Below are 22,142 nucleotides of genomic sequence, written 5' to 3' on the forward strand. Positions count from 1 at the left end.
CCAGCTTCTGGAAGCAGCACAAACATTTTTGGTATTTACAGTCGCAACCAAGCACCCTGCACACAAGGCCTCACAAGGTCAGGCCAGAAACTCCAGGTCAGCAGTTTGCAAAGATGTGATTTGATTAGTGGATTCAGAAGAAAACAGTATCCAACCTGGGGGGTCACATCAGGCAGAGCAGAAGACTGCTAATGTCAAGCAGTCTGCTGCACTGGAAGGCCTGCCAACTGTTGGGCAGTTGTTTCTAAATTAAGTGGCCAACACAGATGATTCTGGAAATCTATCTTCTATGTCAAATCAATCCCACTACTAACTGCCAGATGTTGGGGGTGAGAGGCTTGGAGGAAGGTAGGTGTGGTTAGAAATGAGCAACACAGCCTGACATGGTGGTACATGCCTGTAATCCTAGGATTTGGGAGGTGAAGGCAGGGGTATGTTGAGTTTGACCCCAGTCTGGACTATATATTACAATAAGTTCTAGGCTACTCCAGTGCGATGGTTAGTTTTAATTGTCAACTTGACAAAATTTAGAATCTCCGGGGAAGAGTGTCTCAATGAGGGATTGTTTAAATCAGGTAGTCTTGTGGGCATATCTATGGGGTATTATCTTGACTATACTAGAGGTGGCAAAATTCACCCACTGTGGGTGGTACCAATTCCTAGGCAAGAGATCCTGAACTGTATTATCATGAAGAACACAAGCTAAATATAAGTATGCATGCATTATTCTCTCTGCTCTTGAATATGATTAGCTGCTTCATGTTCCTTGCGGCCTTGGCTTCCCCAAGCTGATGGACTGTAGCCTGGCATTGTGACCTAAAAATAAACCCTTCTCCCTTAAGTTGCTTTTTTTGCCAGGGTATTTTATCATAGCAACGGGAAAGGAAACTAGGACACCTGGGCTATATAAGGAGACCCAGCCTAAAAAGAAAAGCAAAAGAAAACCAAAACCCAGAAATGCTGAAATGAAACAAAACAAAACAAACAACAAAAAACAAAAACCAGAGGAAAGAAAAAAGAAGTGTGCAACACGAGGAATTCTGGTAGTGACAGAGATATTATGAACCTTGACTATGTTAGCAGACACGCACAAAATAAAAATTGCAGAGCAACTTATATATACACAATACCAGTAAAACTAGGCAAAACCTGAACAAGACTAATGAGTTGCAACACATCAATGTCAGTACAGCACTATAGTTTTGAGAGATGGTACCACGGGATGTGGAGGAGGAAAATATGCATCATTTCTAAAATCTGTCTGTGAATCTATAATGAACTCACAAGCAAACATTAATTAAAATAAGGGCAATTTCAAAATGTAGCTTTCTAAAGTAGAATGCAAGAGAATGCTACCTTATGACAATAGATACAAATAAAAAGACCCTGCACTTAAAACAAGATCTGGACTTAAGACTTGGCATCCTAAAAGGGTTATTACCCAGACCACACTGCCAGTCACCTCACATCCATCCAGATACACCCCAAAAGGACGTTGACTTTTGTTTACTCAGACCTTAGCAGTCCTTTCCCATTTATCACACAGTGCTGGTTTGACCTTGGGAAAGAAAGTTCCTCATGTTTGTGCTAAGCGGCAATTACCATACACAAAAAAGCTCATTTTAACCTCGAAGTCAAAGTACTTAGTGCCACTTCTACAGTGAGCCCTGACATTTTACATTTTTACCCTTTTCTAGGCTGGATAAGCATGAACTAAGTAAGCGCCTACTTCTACAAAAATGTTCACTCATCATTTCTCTTCACTAGAACTTACAAGGAATTTTGTGAAGGCCAGGGAGGCTAAAAACCCCAGGCATTTTTTCTTCAGGTAGAAATCGCCATCACTTACTTTCCTTGTGAACCAGGGCCACCTAAAACCCAGCAAAGGCTGACAGCCTGGCACTTCAGTGGTCACAACGGAGCCCATCCCATTGCTTGAAGAGGCATGCTAGGCCCTGTAGTTCTTTTCTAACTCTGCAAAGAGAAGCAGAACAGTGTCTTCACTCACCAATGTCATTGCTGCGGTCTGAGAGGTCCTTGTCCAGGATGCCAGAGAGTGCGCTGCCCGCCAAGTCAATCTTTGGACTGTCACCCCTACATTAAGAACACAAGTCCAGACATTTAATAATCAGTGTGTCCTTGTCATTTTGTCCACATTCTTGCTGCACACACATTACAGAGGGTGCTGTGTGTGGGGCTGTTACCTGTAGAAGGAGCCAAAGGGATGTAGTGAGAGCCAATGAGCTGTCCAGCCACATGGGCTGTGGTATAAACTGGCCAGCAGACTGGACGTCCCTCTGTTCTGTACATATTTTCTAAGATGGCTATTTTAATAATGACCCTCTGCCAATGCATTTCTAGCCACAAACCCTCCCACTGTCTCCACAGGATGCAACACAGGCCTGTTCTTGCCCCAAGGCCAAATAAGCACTGGCAAACTGGCAGCTTCCCTTTTAAGGAACACAGGATTTAGCCAATGCTTCTTGTCAAAGGTTAGCTACTTTTAACCTTGAGAAAAGGTTCTCTGGCCTGGGGCTGAGGTATCAGCCAGGCTGTTGACAGGCATAAGGTGTCAAGTTGAGATCTGGCAGTCTGAAGGCTGGCACTAGGGGTACAAGTCTATAAAATTAGATACCTTCTGAGTGGTCATGCCCTACCCCCACTCTATGCTCATAACGACACGAGCGACTTCTCTCAGAATCTGGGTTGGAAGAAGCCCACACGTGGGATGGGAATAAGTCTCCAAGATAAGGAAAGAAACACAGTTTCTTTGTAGACTAGCCTGAGATTCCTCCATATCACTCCCAAAAGGCAGCTCTTTGGCCCTGTTAGGGAGATGAGCCCCAGATAAAGTTATCTAAGGGCTGAACCTCCCCATGAAATGAGAGTGAGAGCTGAGCAGTTGTTCCTTTCAAAACAACAGAGATAGTTCATCTCACAGCCTTTGCAAAGTTCCCATGGCCTGAAGTGAAAATACACCAGAACAGATTTACTCCCACAATTATCTGTCTGATGCCTCCTCTGCTGGGAGGATGAAGAGGGCCGAGGTGGGAAATACCTATTCTGGAAAGACTCATGATGTGAACGGTACAGACACACAGACCACCATAGGTCCACAAGGCATGATGACTGCATGCCACAGTCCTGTGTAGGGTAGTGGAATTCTACAGGGCACATGGAACATGGAGTACTGCACTTGGGCCTTGGGGAAATAAAAAGACATACTCATAAGAGGCAGGACTGTGCCCTGGGAAAATGGCTCAGTGAGTTAAAGCTCTTAGCACACAAGCCTGGGGGCCTGAGTTCAAAATTTACAAATCCACATAAAGCCAGGCCCAGTGGTACACATCTGTAATTGCAATGCTCCTAAGGTAAGATAGGAGGATTGAGACAGAAGAATTCCTTAGACGTCTGTGAGCCAGCTGAACTTAGCAAATTCAGTGATGGCTGGCTGGAAGGAGGTATAAGAACAAAATCCCATCTCACACAAGGTAGAAGGCAATGACTGATACCTGAGGTTGCTTACACTTACACACACACACACACACACACACACACACACACACACACACACACAATTAAAAACATGAAAGGGAAAGGAAGTGAACAGGAAAAAAGGAGAAGAGGGTAGGATTGAGCAGAGAAGCAAGTGTATATGAGGGTATAGCCACATGACCAAGTGTCCCAGAGAGAAGAAGCCAGAGGAGACAAATTGGCAAGATCAGCATGGGCAAGGATGTACTGGGCTATGTGTGTATGCTTGTGTGCCTTTGTGTGTATGTGTAAGCTTCTAAATACAAGCTGCTGAAATCATTCAGCATTGTTTATATGTGCTTAGGGCTGAACTCCTAGGATTGGCTAACTTATCAGGGGGCTTGTCCTTGGAGAAGACTGATTTACTTTCTCTCAGCAAACATCTTCTTCTAGGAGTGAAGCCTCAGGAGAATTCTCTAATACACATTGGCATGTCAGCAGGTCTATGGTAAAGGACTCTCAGAAGGAGGTATCTCTCTCTTGTCTCAAGAAAACACCCAACATACTCCTCACTAGAGTACAGATAGGTAAGTACTGGTATCCTATTCCCTCTTCTGCTGGGCCTTCACTAAGTGTAACATGTCATAAAGCCTGTTCTAGAATGTGCATTATGAGCCGGGTGGTGGAGCATGCCTTAAATCCCAGCACTTGAGAGGCAGAGGCAGGCAGATCTCTGTGAGTTTAAGGCCAGCCTGGTCTACGAAGTGAGTTCCAGGACAGCCAGAGCTGTTACACAGAGAAACCCTGCTGGGGATGCTGTAAATGTGTTGCTCTGATTGATAAATAAAACGCTGATTGGCCAGTAGCCAGGCAGGAAGTATAGTATAGGTGGGATAAACAGAGAAGAGAATTCTGGGAACAGGAAGGCTGAGTCAGTAGTCACCAGCCAGAGACAGAGGAAGCATGATGTAAAAATACCAGTAAGCCACAAGCCACGTGGCAACTTATAGATTGATAAAAATGGGTTAATTTAAGATATAAAAACTGGATAACAAGAAGCCTGAGCCATTAGGCCAAACAGTTTAAATAAATGTCTGCATGTTTATTTGGGTCTGAGTGGCTGCGGGCCCGGGTGGGACTGGCGATAACTCCAGCGAAAAACCATAAATATATATATATATGCATTATGAAATTTTCTGGATCATTCACAGCTAGGTTGAAACAGAAGTCGAGGAAGAATATGATCTACTGTAGAGCTTGGGAGGGGAAATAGTTTCACAGATGGGCCAGGCCTTTTTTTTTACTATCTCATCCAATATCCTAAGGCTTTGGAGTCCCCAAGCCAGGGTCCATCTCAGACTCTTTCTATACCTGACAACCAAAATTCAGAGCCCTCAATCACTGCCTCAGGCAGATACCAAGCCATTTAGTGTGGTAGGATGTATGGGGGGGGGCAGGGGGTATTTAAAAACTTCTGATATCTGAGCCTCAGCATCAACTCATTTGAAGGTAACTTCCATGAATCAACTTTGAAGTCAACTTTCCACGAGTTCTGCACACAGAGATTCAACTAACTGTGGATTGTACAACTCAATAATAAAATCACAATGACCAGAGTTAAGTATTTCTCAAAAGAGGGTCTACACATGGACAGACAATAGGTACATAAAAAAATGGTTCAGCATCACTAATAATCAGAGTAATGTCCATCACAACCACAGTGATGTGTCACCTTACACTGCTTAGAATTACTAGTACCAAAAAGAAAAATAATCTTAGCTGGCAATAGTAGTGCATGCCTATAATTTCAGTACCTTAGAGGTAGAGGCAGGAGGATTACAAGCCTGAGATTAGCCAAGGATACATAATTGAAGCAGGAGGATTACAAAATTTAGTACAGCCTGGCTACATAGTGAGAGCTCTCTGCCTCTACAGAAAAAAAAAAGAAACCATAGCTGAAAGATGGGTCAGTGGGTAAAAGGCACTTGAAATCCTGAGTTCAATCCCTGGAAACCACATAAACGTGGAAGTAAAAACCAATTCCATAAAACTGACCTTTGACCTCGACACACTCCCACAGAAATATTTTTAAAAAAACAAAATTTAACACTGATCTCAAAGAAACAGAAAACTGAACAGTGATTACCAAAGCCCGATGAGGCAATAGAGAAAAGAGAAATGGGAAGATAATTAACAAATCAAGCGCCACAGATAGACATAGGAATAACTTGCAATGCTCTATAGGATGACTAGAAACTGTGGTCAGCAGCAATGGATTAAATATTTCAAAACAGCTAGTAGGGTTTTGAATATGCCCAACATAAAGAAAGAATAAATATCTGAGGGGGCAGATATGCCAATTATCCTGATAGGATCAACATGCACTATAAGTGTGTACTGAAATGGCACACTATACCCATAAATACATACAGTGAACTATTTTCCAATGAAAACTAAAAACGTTTGTGCCGGGGATATAGTGTTACAGTAGAGTTCTTGCCTAGCACACATGAAGCCCTGAGTTCAATGGATACTACTGCAATAAATAGAGTTGTACTTTTAAAACAAAATGAGGGGGCTGGAGAGATAGTCAAGAGAGTGTATTGCTCTGGCAGAAGACCTGAGTTCAGTCCCCAGCACCCATGCTGGATGGCTCGTGACCATCTATGACACAAGCACCAGGGAATCTGACACCATCTTCTAGTCTCCTTCAGGCATGCATGCAGGCACATATTCTTGTTTGCAGGTACACAGTTTAAAATAAAACGAAATGAAAATACTTAGGGGAAAGTTACATGTTGATCACAGATTTTTCTTGTGAGCATTCCTTAAAGAGTACAGTATAACATCACAGCATGATATCTACACTGAAGCATTATTATAAGTAATAAAGGTGATTCAAAGTACAGAGGAGCACTGAGTACGCTATATACAAATATTATACTATTGTATTTGAAGGAATTGAGTGTGCTTGGCTTTTGGTATTCTGGAAGGGAAGCTTCTGAAAGCCATCAAAGGCAAGATGGTTTGACATCCTGGTGGGTAGCCGAAGAGTACATCAGAGGGGCTGTTGGTGAGGAGGAGGTTTGCTTCGGAATTAATCACATGTTCCTCAAAACTTGGCTGCTTAAGAACACGTGGTTTCATGATGTATCTCAGTTACTGTCAATCTTGGAGCTGCTGTGGCCTTCTCTGAGTTAACAGCTGGAAGGCTCTTATCAAATGAAAGCCTATTTCAAGGGCTAGAATGACTCCATTGCCCATTATTGTGCTCAGGATATCTTGCTACTGTTTAATTCTTATTTCCCTGTTATTGTATGACTCAACTATTTTATTCTTTTATATGTATTTGTTTTTCTTTTGGATATAGTGTTTTAGCCTTTTAGTTTATTTTACATATTTGTGTGGGGCATGTATGCATGCATTTGAGTGTTTGTGATATGCATTCATGTGTATACATGTGCCTGTGGAGGCCAGAGGCTGATATTGGGTATCCTCCCTGATCACCCTCTGTTTGTTTATTTATTTATCTATGTATTTATTTATTCATATATTTACTTGGAGACAGGGTCCCACTATGTAGCCCTGGCTGGCCTCGAACTCATAGAGATCTACTTGTCCCTGCCTCTTGAATTAAAGGTATGTATTGCCATGCCCAGCACCTCACACTGAACCTGGAGCTCCTCAATTCACCTAGACTGCTTGGCTGCAGAGATTCACCTGTTTCTGTCTCCCTAGCAGTGGGGTTCCAAATGTGTCCAGCACCGCTCAGGTTGTCCATGGGTGCTGGGGATCTGAGTTCAGGCCCTCTTGCTTACACAGCAGGCACTTTACTGCATAAGCAATCACCCCAGGCTTTTAGCCTTTTACTCTTTAAAGTATTTTTTTACAGAAAGGTGTAACATTTCTTATCACATTATTACCATTCAAAACCAGTTGTTCTCAAATTCTCAGACTTTTATTCTTTCCTATGCCTTCAAATCTCCACATCTCCATCAAGGTTTAGAATGATGTCCTTTCCTTCTCGACTAGAGCAAATGTAACTCATCCTTTAGCATTCAGAGACTCAGTTCTTGGTCTTTTTTTCTTGGTTCTTTCACGGCACCCCTCTATTCCTGTTCTTGTCACAATATTTGATACTTATGTGTAAACCTAGTGATCCCTGCTTATTCTGCAAAAGAGAATTTTAAAACTATTTATTTGTACTATATGTGTATGTGTGTGTATTTGTGAGAGTGGCTTCTGGGTGTATGGGGGTGCCCATAGAGGCCAGAAGAGGGTGTTAGAGTTCCTGGAGCTGGAGTGACAGGCAGTTCTAAACTGTCCGACTTGAGTGCTTGGATTTAAACTTAGGTTCTTTGGAAGAGCAGCAAGTGGTCTGAAACACTAAGCCAGCTCTCCAGGTCATGCAGAAGAGAATCTTTTCATGTCTTCCCTCCTACTACAATGGTCTATAACTATGATAAGCTAAATGTCTGTTATTTCCACTACTCAGCCTGTGGTAGTTTGTTATGATAGCCTGAGCAAATGAATACAGCATTAGGCCTAAAGAACTGAACACATTCCAGCACAGCAGCCATCAATGGAGAACTTTAGCTGTAAAGGGTATTTCGGGTTCACAACTGCTAGAAATACAGAGTATAATACAAATGAAAAATACAATTGCAAATAACATAGCTACTAGAGGCTCCAACCCTAATTTTAGGACCTCTGTTCTGATGGCATTTGATAAAAAGAAAAAATAATATTATATTTCAGTTGTCAGGGTGGCTTCCTATCGAATGGCATTTGGTGTGACCTGTAGTGAACCCTTGCCAGGGAGGGCTTCTACCTAAGGGATAGTTTCATGCTTCTGGGACTTATCTGAAGGCTCTACAGGATGAAGCATGAGGAACCACCCTGAAGAAATAGGAACTAACCATTTCCAAGTGACTCTCCCCTAGATTCTAGAACATGGGCCACACTAGTATAAGGAGGCTGGGATATTGGCTCTTCTCTCTAACTGAGCTCTCTGATCTCTCATGCCAAGAGCTAGACACAGGTTTCAGTTGAAATGCTCTTCTATCTAGAGCTAGAAGCAAGCCTATTTTGAAAACACAGTAGGTGTAGTTTAAAAAAAGTTCTGATCCTTCCAAGTAGGGAAGCTGCAGCTGGTGTTTTGACAGTGTTCAGACTGTGGGTGTGTAAGCATTTTACAATGTCTATTTGTAAATGCCTTTCACTATATTTATAGCCTCTTTACAACAATGCTAATGAATTTCAGTTCTGAAAAATAGCAGAATTTCTGAAATTTACTGAAGCACATGTCTATAGTGGATGATAACCAATGAGGATGCAGCTCTTGATGGTCTCCATTCTACCACAGTCTCTTCACTACAAGGGTACCATTTTTTTCCCAGAAAGGATGTTATTGAACTCTAAAGAAGAGAAAAAAGCTCATCCTTTCATCATTTACTGGCTCCTGCCAGAGTTTTTCCTCTGTTGGGTTTCTATACCCACAACAATTAAATAAAAAGAACACAGGAGAAGGCCGGCTATGAATAGCACCATCTATCCAAAGAAAGCAGGAACAAGGCTGCCCAGACTCATACTCCCTCATTCTAAGGGATCATTGTGGAAGAGGGTACAGAAAGATTGTGAGAGCCAGAGGTGGTGGATGAGTACAAGGAAACTGTTTTCCTGGCATAGCAGGGCAGGTACACATTCAAATTCACAGCTGTTGTGATACTATGCACAAAACTCAAGTCAACCCAAATCCCAGCAAGGGATTTGCTACCCGGTGGACATGAAAACCTAACCCCTAGCTGAGCAGCTATTGGCATGAGATAGCTTCTGGGAGAGGAAGAGTCAGTTTTCTTTAAGAGTGTGGCCTCTGGTAGGTCGACTGTACTCCAGTGGGAGGTCACTCATCCAAGAGTATGTGAGCACCACAAAATGGACTTAATGAGTTTAAAAAAAAAACACAGGGCACAAAATTTGGTGGATAGAGAAAAGAGATGGATCTGAGCGGAGTTGAGGAGGGAAGTGAATATAATCAAAACACACCGTACAAAATTCTCAAAGGACTAATAGAAATAAGAAGAAATATGAAACTAAATAAAGAAGTTTAAATTTGAAATCAAAGTGATTCTATTTCCACATATTTTCTCTTAGAAGTTTTAGTTTGACACTTGCATGATGGGTAACTAGACATCATAGAAGTCCCCTTGCTTTCCTGAACAAGGAAGCTAAATCACAGACAAGAGTCTGAGCAGTCCCAACAGGGAGAAATAGATCCTAAGATCTCATGAAAATAACAGCAGCAGCTACTGCCTGCTCAAGGACCATCACCCATTAGGTACTGAGATAAAGTCCTTCATGTACGGAGTACTGCACCCTCACAATCTCCCATGGAGCTATTCACTATGCCTTGGGGGATCCCTTGCAGAGGTAGGGTGGTAAACCCTACTACCAAGAATGCTGTTATAGGCAGCTTTCAGTTTTCAGTCCTTCTAGAGAAAGTCTTGGCTGCAGAGAGCCTCCTTAGCCAACAGGGGAAAACTCAACTGGACAATTTTAGCTACAAAGCTCCTTGTGGATCTCAGAGGTGCTTGTTGACCCACTATTACAACTTAACTTTCCCTCTGCCCAATCCTGCTTCTATGGGCATGGAGCCCTACAACAGCTTCTCACGTTCTGCTGGAACAGTCTGATTCCTGAGGAACTGGCCCATGACATCTTGCTTTTCATTATATAGTAAAAGAAACTGAGGCTAAGTGAGGCTAAGTCACTTGCTAATGAAGTCACAAAAGTATTAAAGTGACAGGCTCTAGATATGAACTTACTAAGTCTAATTGTAGAGACCAAGAGCGCTTCTTCAAGCTGACTTGTTTGTTCACTCATTCATTAATTTATTTAGACACAGGATTTCATGTATCCCAGGTTGGTCTAGAACTTTCTATATAGCCAAGAATGATCTTGAATTTCTGAATTTCTTGTCTCCACTGAAGCTGCTTTATTATTCGGCTGCTTGGTCTTCCAGGCAGAGGATCTTCTGGCTTTGGGCACAGCAAGTCATTGATGATACCAGGCTGTGTATACACTAGCTCACTCCCAGCTGGGTAAATAATTTTTGCTTCCCAAGTTAAGAAGTGCCAATAACAAACAGAAAAACCCCATGCATCCAGTGTGACCCCTTCATCCCACTTGGACTTGAGACAACACAGGGCTCGTGCATAGAGAAGAATGTGGAAGACACACAACACTGTGCCACCCTTGAGAACATGAACTCAGCCAGTGGCATGGCCTAATTTAGCTCAAGCCGGGACAGTTAAGCCAAGACATGTGGGATGGAAATGGTGTTGAAGGATGCAAGGAGCCAAAGGAAGCACACTAACAAATCTATGATAGCACTACCAGCATCATGACAGACAACCAAGCAGCCACCAATTTTTGGAGCTACATGGAGATGATGCAAACAAGAGGAATTCCTACAGAAGAAGATTCCAAGTCTATATGGTGATTTCATCAGCAGTCCCTTTCCCTCAAAATGATGTGCTACCATAATGCAAATCTTTCAGCTTTAGATGTCTAAAAAAAGTAGGGGGTAGGGGCAGAGTTGAGAAGGAATGGAAAAGAAAATGTTACAAGCCCTAGTTCCCATGTGCAGGCAACTACTAAGGCACACAGGATAAGTCTGCTAGTTGTCACCACCTCTCATTCTACCTTCATAGACATTACACATGTCAAAAGGGAGATGACAGATAAAGTGTTTGCATTGCTCTGTCTTCTTTCATTCTCTCAACCAGGCAATCTTCTCATTATCCCTTTGTAGTGCAAAACATGGAGAAACTCCTTGCTCATCCCAATAACATCTCAATCCAGTGATACCCCCAAGATGCAAAAGCTAAGGGCAATGCAACTTGACACAAACCTAGACATATCTGGGAAGAGGGAATCTCAACCAAGGAATTGCCTTCATCAGATTGGCCTGCAGGCAAATCTGTGGAGGCATTTCCTTGATTAATGATTGATTGGAGTTGGGGGGGGCAGCTCACTATAGGTAGTGCCAACCTGTGGGCAGGTAGTCCTGGATTCTATAAGAAAGGAAGGTGAGCAAGCCATGGGAAGCAAGCCAGTAAGAAGCATTCTCCATGGTCTCTGCTACAATGGTCTTTGCCTTCAGGTTCTGCCTTGGCTTCCTTTCTTCGTGAACTATAACCTTTAAGGCAAATAAACCCTTTCTTCTTCAATTTGACTTTGTTCAGTGTTATATCATAGCAACAGAAAGCAAACTGGGATGGCAAGTGAACTCATTTTGCCAACTCTCCTGGCTACCTGCTTAATATCTTTGACTGGGAATGTTGGGCAGGGACCACCCAGCCCAATTTCCCACTTTGTGATAGGCCTCTGCTTGTAGGTCCTGTGTGCTCAGAGGGTGGAATGGGTGTGTACAAGGTCAGGAAGCTGATTGATAGCAGAGCAGGAACCAGATGGGAGACTTGATGCCTAGCTTTGTCTTTTTCTATCATACTTGAGATGGCAATAATACAAAGGAGCCTCCACATTCACATATTTTACTCTTCATGGGATTTTTCTTTCAGATTAGTAACTGAGAGGCGACTTACAACATGTATGAAGAGAGCAAATATGGAGTGCATCCTTCAGGAGCATTCTGCCCCACAATATAGCAAGCCCTGGAGGGGGGCCCTTCCATCAAGAAAGGACAAAACAGGTTTCCTTTATTTATTACTTGAAAGGGCTTTCTATTCTTTCCCAGAAAAATGCCATGCTGAGATCTTGGAGTCTCCATATAACCATCTTACAGACAAAACATGTCCCAGGCATAGCAGATCTTGGGATTGAAAAAGCAGTCCCACTGAATTATGGGACTGCCCAAGTAATGCCAGGGACACAAGAACCAAGAACCAGAGTGATTTTCCTGGCATCTCTCTCCTTGCAATGCATGTCTTCACCCAGATGAACACAAGCTCTGCTCTTTACAGAAGGTGAAGGCATGCTGGAAGGTGATAGGGCATTTCTCACTCAATTTCTCTCCTAATCTCTATTCTTTGTCCAGACTCTGTAAGGACATGGAAGCAGGCCTCCCTCCAGAGCCCAGCAACCCCAGAAGGGCAAAAGAATGATGTCACCAGCAGATTTCATCTCTAATTCACCATCTTGGTGTTTCAAAAAGCAAGCAAGGGGCCAGCTCCTTGTCAGTGTCAAAACTGTGCAACTGTGAGGACAGTTTGTAGGGTGCTACTTAGAGGAAGAGCATTAAAAAGAAAGGGGCTGTAGGAAAAGCATGCTAGAAACCAAAGGCACTGTGAGGTGCTGAGGCCTCCTGGTGTTTCACTGCCCTGTTCCGGCCACCTAGTGGCAGGAAAATCAATGTGGCCCAGTCAGGGCTAAACCCTGTCACTATTGCTGGATTTTGCTACAGCAAATAAATTTCACTGTATGTGTGGGTGGAAGGAGAGACGAGTGCATCTACAGATGAAAATTGGTCAGCACATAGCGTAGACACACCTACAGTATGAGAGGCTTCCCTTGAACCTGCTGGCACTCCTCTGCATCAGGCATTCACTGTCCTCCCTCCATTCCCAGCCTCCTCCTCCTGACACTGTCACTGTTTCTAGGGGATGTTATGTGTGCCTCTACTCCCTAGTGGCCTTCTGATCTGCCGTACATGGAGGTACACGTTTCAACCTCCTCAGCGGTTCCAGAACATGACCTGCTTTCCACTATATGGGAAAACTCTTCCATTGAAGTCATTCAAGGGAGGGGAAAATGCAAACAGATCTGGTGATCTCTCTAAAGTTTTCATGCTAGGCGTTAGGGTCTAACATACAGCAGCTTGTTTAAACTCTCTACACAAAGCTGGAGAGATGGTTTAGAATAAGAGCACTAGAGCACCTGGGGTCCATTCCCAGCACCCATAGTGAGGATGACAACCTTCTGTAACTTCAGTCCCAGGGGATCCAACGCCCTCTTCTGGCTTCTGTAGTCACTGCACACACATGGTGCATAGACATGTGTGCAGGCAAAACACCCATACACATACAATTAAAAATTAAAAATAAAAAACCCTCTCCATACATCACCACAGGAACTTGGAGAGGAAAGGGTCTATTTCATCTTACAGCTTTTAGTATGCCATTCAGGGACATCGAGGCAGAAGCCTGGCCTCAAAAACTGAAGCAGAGCCGGGCGGTGGTGGCGCACGCCTTTAATCCCAGCACTCGGGAGGCAGAGCCAGGCGGATCTCTGTGAGTTCGAGGCCAGCCTGGGCTACCAAGTGAGTTCCAGGAAAGGCGCAAAGCTACACAGAGAAACCCTGTCTCGAAAAAAAACCAAAAAAAAAAAAAAAAAAAAAAAAACTGAAGCAGAGGCTGTAGAGGAGTGCTGCTGACTGGTTTGCTCCCCATGGCTTGTTCGTCTACCATTCTTGTACCACCTAGGACTAATTGCCAGGGGTGGCACAGTGCACAGTAAGCTGGCCCTCCCACCTCAATCATCAAACAAGAAAATGCGCCGCAGGCCAATCTGGTGGGAACATTTTCTCAATTTAGGTTCCCTATTCTCAAGTCACTCTAGTTTGTGTCACATTGACATAAAACTAGGCAGCATACCCCCCACACAAACACACATGCACACACATAATTAAAATTAACTGAAAATTAAAATTGTAAGAGATATGCCTTCATCCCAACTTGTAGAAAAGAAGGAAAGTACTAAAATAGCCGTGTAAGGCATCATTACAAATTTTCAAAAGAAAGCTCTTAAGTAATTCAAAGTCCAAATGATGACCTAAGCACCCTGGTGCATATCTTGCAGGCCAATGCACAGAACTCTTACATGTCCTCACTCACTAGTCTTTCTTCTTCCTTCTTAATCAATAGGTATGTTCACTTATACCTATTGGTTCACTTGTACCAAAAAGGGTCTTCTTGATGCTTTCCCTTAGTAGACACAGAGACTATACACCCCATACCAATCAGTACCTAGAAGTTATTCCCTGCTAAGTTGTAACCCATGTGCATAAGCAACCAGGATGCCTTAGTTGATCTGACAAAAAAAACCCTTTATGATAGTTAAGTCTGTCTCAAGAGATGTAACTACCGTCCTCTAAGCACTCAGTTTATCTCTGGTACATAAATGTTTACTCAATGTTTGCCTCAACCTAAACTGTCTCAAAGCCCATCCATCACTTATTCTCCTGCAGTCACTGTAAGCAGGGGAAGATGCAACTCTACTGCACTGCTCTATCTTGTGCTACAATCCTCTCAGCAAAGCTTCTAGTCCTTCACAGGAAGAACAGAGTGTTACGATTTGAGTATGACATGTACCCCGCAGGCTCATGCGTTGATCAGGTCCCTACCCGATACTGCTATTTTGGGCATGCTGTGGTCACATTAGAAGATGGAATCTACCTAGAGGACATAGGTCACTGAAGGTGTGCCTTTGCAGGTTATTTCATATTCTCAGTCCCCTCCTGTCTTTCTGCTTCCTGTCTACTATGAAGTGAACAGCTCTCTTTCCACACTCCGGTTGCTACAATGTTCTGTCTAAGCACATGGCACCAAACAATCATGAACTAACCCTATGAGACCATGAGTCAAAATAAGTTCTTCCTGTCTTACTCTGTTATGGTCAGATATTTGGCAACAGCAACAAAGTAACACAGGTTTGGGGGGTCAGGAGGCCTCCTGCTCATAACCCCATGCCCAGCCTCTAACATCACTTCTCTTTCACATCCCAAGCCAATGGATAGCATCCTCTGGGAGATCTGAGCTCTAGTAATCACTCCCCTACATCCATCACCTCCTCATTGAATGGCCTGCATAGACCTCACACTCTCAGCCACAAGCCAAAGTAAAGGCTGTTAACTTAGCTCTGCCGGACACCAGGCAGAGCAAGATCATACCTCTCACCACCTTTCAGAAGTCCTATCCTCTGGAGTGCACACTATCTGCTGACAAACTGCTAAGCGTTTATCACAGACTCATCAACCCCCAGAACACAGTGATATCCATCTGGGAGGACACTAGCTTACAGAACCCTAGCCTTCTCCCTCTTCTCCTGTCATCTTTGGAAGCCTCTCCCTCTCTGCCCCCCTCGCCCCCCACCCCGATCCATCTCCAACAGTGCCTTTTCCTACCCCTGATTCCTCTAGTGCTTACAATCTTCATCCGGTCACCTGGAGCCACCCACTACCACGGCCTTGCACACTGCGGACTGTGGATAGGCTCCTCTGCAGAGCAGTCCATCTCTATGACAAGCAGCACACACTCCTGTACTCCCCTTTCAGCTCTCAACGTTGCCCACTTCAGCCTGGCTTGCCTGACTTCCCCCTAATGTCCCCCTAACACCTACTAGTGCTCCCCTCCCTCTCACCTGAGACCCCATGTGTATCACCTATGCCTTAGCAGATACCTGTTCTCTTCATTCAGAGCACACGAGCTGGCAGCAGGCCGCAGTAGATCTCTCTCTCTCTCTTTCTCTCTCAACTCAGAGCAAAGGTCCTCCCCTAGCTTCCTCATTCTTTAGAAGAAAAAGAAAACTGATTATGACTTATGGTGGCTGACTTGCTGAGGACTGACAAACCTGTTTTTGTCTAACCTCTAGCCAGCTGCTTCCACCTCCCTTCCTCTGAGGGCAAGCACCTGCTCTGCTCTGCTCTGCTCCTCGGCTTTCTGGTTTTCTGTCTTTTATTCAAGGCAATTGCTAGGGCCTGTGTCAACCTGCTTTTCTCCATCATGTCCTTAGTTTCTTTTTTATTTTCCTTGTGGGATCTCTACAGAGTCTCAGGCTCTCTTCTCTTAGACACTTCCGAATCTATTTTTATTAAATTGGTAATAGAAACTATTAAACCTATAACCCCACATAACACACACACACACACACACACACACACACACACACACACACACACACACGGGGGGGGGGAGACATGTGTGTGTTAACTGAGATCTACTTATGTTCAAGTATCAGAACAGGGTAGACAGAATGGTCATTGGATCACCAGCACCTTTGTTAGAGGGTAGGTTGCACAGGGTGGGCAGAGTCAGCTTAATGTACCATGAAATAAGAACTGAGGGATCCCCAAGGTCCAGACTATAACTGAGGAGACACTTGTGGCCTAGGGAAATTTCCAATCATCATTCCATTTTTCTATTTCTTTGCAATTCCCCCCTTTACTTTAGGGTCTCACCGCACAGTCCCGACTGGCCTGAAACTTGTGATGCTCCCACCTCCACTTCCCAAGTGCTAGGATGACATGTGAGCCACTACGGCCTTTGGCACGCATCATTTTAAAGTTAACCCTGATGGCAGTTTTTGAAGTAGTTTTCCATATTAACATTACATATGCACTTTATAGAAATTAGAGGACCTTTTTTGTTTGTTTGTTTTTAAGACAGGATTTCTCTGTGTAGTTTTGTGCCTTTTCTGGATCTCGCTCTGTAGACCAGGCTGGCCTCGAATTCACAGAGATCCGCCTGGCTCTGCCTCCCGAGTGCTGGGATTAAAGGCGTGCGCCACCACCATCCAGATAGAGGACCATTCTTACCAGTGCTGAGGAATGTCAACACCTGAGGAGGGCACTGGTCACTGTCACATCCTTACAGTGTGCTTCAACTTGTTTAGACTGGACACAAACTTCTTTGCTGGTGCCCTTCCAGCATCCTTCTGATGTCCCTGAATAGAACTCATGAGAACTAGACAGAACACTTGAGCTCCACCCTCCCTAAGATCCACAACAGTGCCTGGCACACAGTGGGCCCTTGATGTGCTTTTTGTCGAGTATGTGCACTGCATGTAAACACAGACTATGCTCTTCCTCCACAGAGAGCCCTTTCCTTGGAGATACTTATTCCTGTTAAAAAGAGAAGGAGACCTCTTCTGCAAGTGCTCCATGACGGCAGCTTGCTGGCTGCTGAAGAGTTCCAGCCCGGACACAGCAACTGAAGCTAGAATGCCGCCTCCTCCAGCAAGACCTGCCAATGAGGACTGTGTGTCCTTTTGCTTAATCATCTGTTAGCCTGGAGGCCATCTGGTCAGGTAAACCTTGGCAGAGATTTGTTTCATGCAGCACACGGTGCCCTTTGTGCAGAGAGACATTGGCACAGGGCTGCTTGCATACAGTTGGCATACTCCTACCACAAATAATTTGGTAGAATGAAACAACTTTGAAAACCACTATATGCCACACTTTTCTAATATAATTGCTTAGCAAGAAGTATAATGTGCATCAGGTACTGAGGGGTAGTGAGATTTTCTTTGATCTTTAGCTTTTTTGCCTCTTAAAATCTATGGCATACTACCATACTAAGCTACTCTGAATGTAAGGAACACATGCTGAAGAGCTTGTATAGAGGCTGGGAAGGCACACAGAAGAGGCAAATGGAATGAAATATAAGCACTGGCACCCCCACTTAAGGAACTATGACATTCAACAAGTGTTTGTTAAATGAGCCACTACCATATGCTCGACACTGTAAGGCATGTGGCAATGACAAAACACGCGCTCTTGATCTGCTTTAAATCCTATAAAGGAGTCCGGGGGTGGGTGGCACAGTGTCGGCCCCAGCATCACGCTAAACATGAGGTGTCAAGCAATTGGAGAAGAGAGCAATAGTAAGAGATATGGGAGTGCTTCCAGAGGAGGACATGCTGATTGGCACAGAGATCAAGCTGTATCAGCAGGTGCTTGAGAGGTGGTCAGAAGAGGATGGGAAAGCACCAACATCAACTTGGAAGAACTTAAACCACTGGTTCTGGGGTGTAGGCTCCACCATCATCATCAGTAGCAGCACCTGGGAACTATTAGAAATACAAATTCCAGGAGATTGGAGATATGGTTTAGTTGGTAGTTTAATTGCCTAGTATTCACAAAGCTCTGGGTTCAATTCCTAGCACCACATAAGCCAAGCATGGTGGCACATGCCTGGGATCCCAGCACTAGGAAGATGTAGGCAGGATGATTAGAAGTTCAACATCATCCTTGAATCCAAAGCATGTTTAAGGACAGCCTGGGCTATGAGACTCTGTCTCAAAAAGCAAAACAAAAATAAAACAAACCCCCAAAACAAAATGAAAATTTCCAAGTCTATTATAGGTCTACTGAGTCAGAACCATGAGATGGGTCCCACCAGTCTGTTTTGTTTATGTGATTCTGGAGTCTGCTGAAGTCTGAGAGCCACTGAGTCAGGGAAGTCAATGCCCTCCTTTCAATGGGTTAAGCCAGAACCTGGAGCTTTCCCTCTATCTCCTTACCCCTTTGCATAGTAGTGCAAAGCCTTGGGGGCTTGGCAGCCACAGGGTGAGTAGGGGTTAGAGAATCTCCATATTCTCACAGGCTATTCAAGTGGCACAGCAATGTTAAGAATTTATGCTTCCCACTACTTTATATACACAGATAGCTCTAATATACATCCTTATTGGTAGCCTGCCCTCTTAAATCACAAGTAGATTTGAGAACTGGAGGCTGAGAAGAGCTAGGCAGAGGCAGGAGGTGAATGGGACCTCTTGGGCCTGCAAGCTCAGCTGGGATGACAAGCTTTCTCTAGCTTGCAAATCTGCATCTACCCCATAACCACAGGGTCAAGGGTAGCTATCAAAGACAAGCAGATAGTGAGAATACCACTTCTCTTTTGATTAGATCATTATAAAAAGTATCAGGAATATGTTAGAACATGCTATTGAGTTTATTGAAATGTGTGGAGTCCCTGAAGACCATCAGGATTTGGCAGCATGTGGCCTTGGCTGCCCTCTTGCCAGCTATAAAGTGATGGGTGATCTTTTCTGCCCTACATCTTCTCTCTGTTTGGATAGCTCATATTCTCTTCAGAAGCACGTCTGTTTATATAACCTTTTTCTTCTGGTGTGTTAGCTTCTGGGATGAGCACACCACTGATGTGGCTGTTGCTCAAGTTATTGGGGCTTCTAAGTGGCCTCATCATGTGCAAAGAGCTCTTTACTATCTATCAGAAGAGAAGGGTATGACACATAGGGACCTGAGCAGCACACTGGAGGTTATGATCCAATTCATTCTCACAAAGGCCATTTCACAGAGGCAGTGGTTCAATTGAACCTTGGTACAACACCTACAGAATGTTAACTCACATGCTCCGGAAATGCCCGGAGCCCTGTGCTCGGCTGGGCAGACAGCCTCCCAGACACAGATATGTCAGCACCCAACACTGTTGGCTGCTTTCTGATATCTCTCAGCCATCTAGGACATGAAGTAACTCTGTGTTTGGTCAGTGTTGGGGAGGACATTTGTTGCTCTTGTTATTGTAAGTAAATGGGCCAGGTGACAATGTAGATAAGCACTGAGGAAGAACATCGTGCAAAGTGAAAACAGCCATGCACTTTGATTCTACTTATACGAGGTACCTAAAGGTCAAAGTCATTGAGACAGGAAGCAGAATAATGGCTTCTAGGGCTAAAGAGAGTGGGCAATGGTGAGTTGCTGCTTAATGGGACTAGAGGTACAGTTTTACAAGAGGGGAAAAATTCTGGAAATGATTGCACAATAATGTGAATATACTTAATTCAAACCATGCACTTAAAATAGTTAAGATGATAAATTGCATGTTATGTGGGCTCTACCACAATTTCTTTAAATTTAAGTAAACACTATTGTCTTACTGCAGTTTACACAGTTTAATAGTTGACAAGGAAAATACTGTTACTTTATAAGCATATAAACATATCTGAATAACATCAGTGAATTTCAGTATCACCCTCAATTTACAGATGATGAGAGGTAGGTTAGAAAGACAGCACCTCACAAAGCAGCCTTGGAGGTGGACTAAGATTCAAGCCTGAAGGACTGCCTGCTTTCAACACAGGAACTCAGAAGCCGCATACAATGCTTACCATGCAAACAGCTTATAAGAACAGACTTCAGTGTGTTGGCAGAGACAGATAAGGATCTCAAGGCCACTGACCTGCTCTGATGTATCACACCAACTTGTATTAAACATGTATGCAACAGTAGAAAGTTTTAGGTAAGAACTAGCAGAGAGAATTCAACAGGTTCTTATCTATGTAATTCTGGAATGCACAGTACCAACTCTGATTTCATATTACTAACACATGTCTTGGACAGCCACTGACATGACACACTTGCCAGTGAAGAAATCACCATGTTTCCAGGCATGTCTTTGAGGGTCTTAGAGCTCAGAGACACATACCCTAGGAAGATCTGTCATGTATTCCACACCAAGCTGTGTAGTCAAGAGTAGAGAGAGCCTAGGGCATAGCTCGAGGGACCAAAGAATAGGCAGAGGGTTAGGAGACATAGCTTTAAGTGAGGTGTGCAAAGGCCAGTCATCTAGGGGATGAAGGAGAGTATACTACCTGCATCTCCAGTCTGCAAGGCAGTTGGCCTGTCCTAACAAATCCCAGGAAAATGCCCTGGGTATGAGCAGGGTCTACATGATATGTAGCCAGTTCTCATCTACTGATCCTGAAACCCAAATGGCATTCCCCAACACCTTGCAACCATATCCTCACTGGCAAGAAGTGTCTAGAATCTATAGACAAAGCTTGATTCCCACATTTCCCCCGTTCCCTGTGTTTATCCCATGTCTACCCGCCTTGGTGAGAGCATGACAGTACCTGGTGTGCGTCAGTGGGCCCACTGGTCGCTCAGGTCTTCTTGGGGGCAATGCACCAGGTCTATTCAGAGAATTGGTCTTAGGTGGCCGAGGCTTTTTAGGTGGGATAGCAGGAACAGAGGGCTTCTGTAAATCCAGTTTTGGCTCTCTCTCTGGTCTTTCTTTAAGTCATTGTTCAATGAAACAAGCATGAAGAAAACAGAATTCATGTCAGTGGCAACATTTAGATGCAGATTGCTTATTCCCTGCTTTAACAAAAAAAACCACATCAATACCATTTCTGAAAGCAAAGATGTTAGCAAAGAGCACAACTTACTCACAGTCAACTTAGAAAGAGCCAGAAGTCCCTGTCCCCTTCTTTCTGTGCTCTTGCTAATGCTGGTCCTTCAGCCACTGACCCTGAACAAGCTCCTATTTACCTTTCAAAGCCTGGCTCAAACATCTCCCTAAGAGCTTGTACAGGGCTGGCATACAACTGATGCTCCATAGATAGTTGATGGATTTTCCCATATGGCCCACATGACCTGCTGCTGGGTGTAGGGAAAGAATGGGCCTGATTAACCTCTGAGATCATCAGCCAATAAGGGAGGAAACCATTCAGGGAACAGCTTGTTCAGGGATCTTTGTGCATATTTTGAACTGGAAGACAAAGGGGGACTTCTCAGATTTTGGGTCCCACTTTCAGAGTCAAGGGGCTAGTAAGATGAGCTCAAATCCAGATCTGCTAGTCAAATTGGGTGGTGTTCAATGACAGCTTCAATTTTCCCATTCCCAAATAGTCTTGCCTTCTGTATCCTTGTGCATGATGTGAAAAGCATTAACCCATAATCTTACTAAAAAAGACTGAACTTGCATGTGTGTGGCCCATTGAAGCACAGGTAAAATTCCTGTATTTATTTGTATGCAAGTCCTCAGAACACTGGTGCTTCATTGGCAAGCACAGATATGAAACAACTTTAGGTGCCTCCTCCTCAGGTACTGTGCAGGCATCCCTGGGCTTACCTTCACTGTATTTCTAAAGGAGAACACACCCAACCAGCAATGGTAAGAGCTCACTTT

At 43.9% G+C, this 22,142-nt stretch overlaps 1 protein-coding gene across 3 annotated transcripts in view; it reads right to left on the bottom strand.

Moving 5' to 3' along the window:
• Window positions 1–22,142, bottom strand: part of Sh3kbp1 (SH3 domain containing kinase binding protein 1) — a 338,436-nt gene that overhangs the window by 26,206 nt on the left and 290,088 nt on the right. For all 3 annotated transcript variants that reach the window (XM_059250548.1, XM_059250547.1, XM_059250549.1), the window contains 2 exons: window positions 21,085–21,244; window positions 2,009–2,094 (listed from right to left, as the gene is read on the bottom strand). In XM_059250548.1, the coding sequence (XP_059106531.1) occupies window positions 2,009–2,094; window positions 21,085–21,244 (246 nt within the window). The remainder of the gene's footprint in view (window positions 1–2,008; window positions 2,095–21,084; window positions 21,245–22,142) is intronic.

The sequence above is a fragment of the Peromyscus eremicus genome, chromosome X, assembly GCF_949786415.1.
Source record: "Peromyscus eremicus chromosome X, PerEre_H2_v1, whole genome shotgun sequence".
NCBI classification, from domain to species: Eukaryota; Metazoa; Chordata; class Mammalia; order Rodentia; family Cricetidae; genus Peromyscus; species Peromyscus eremicus.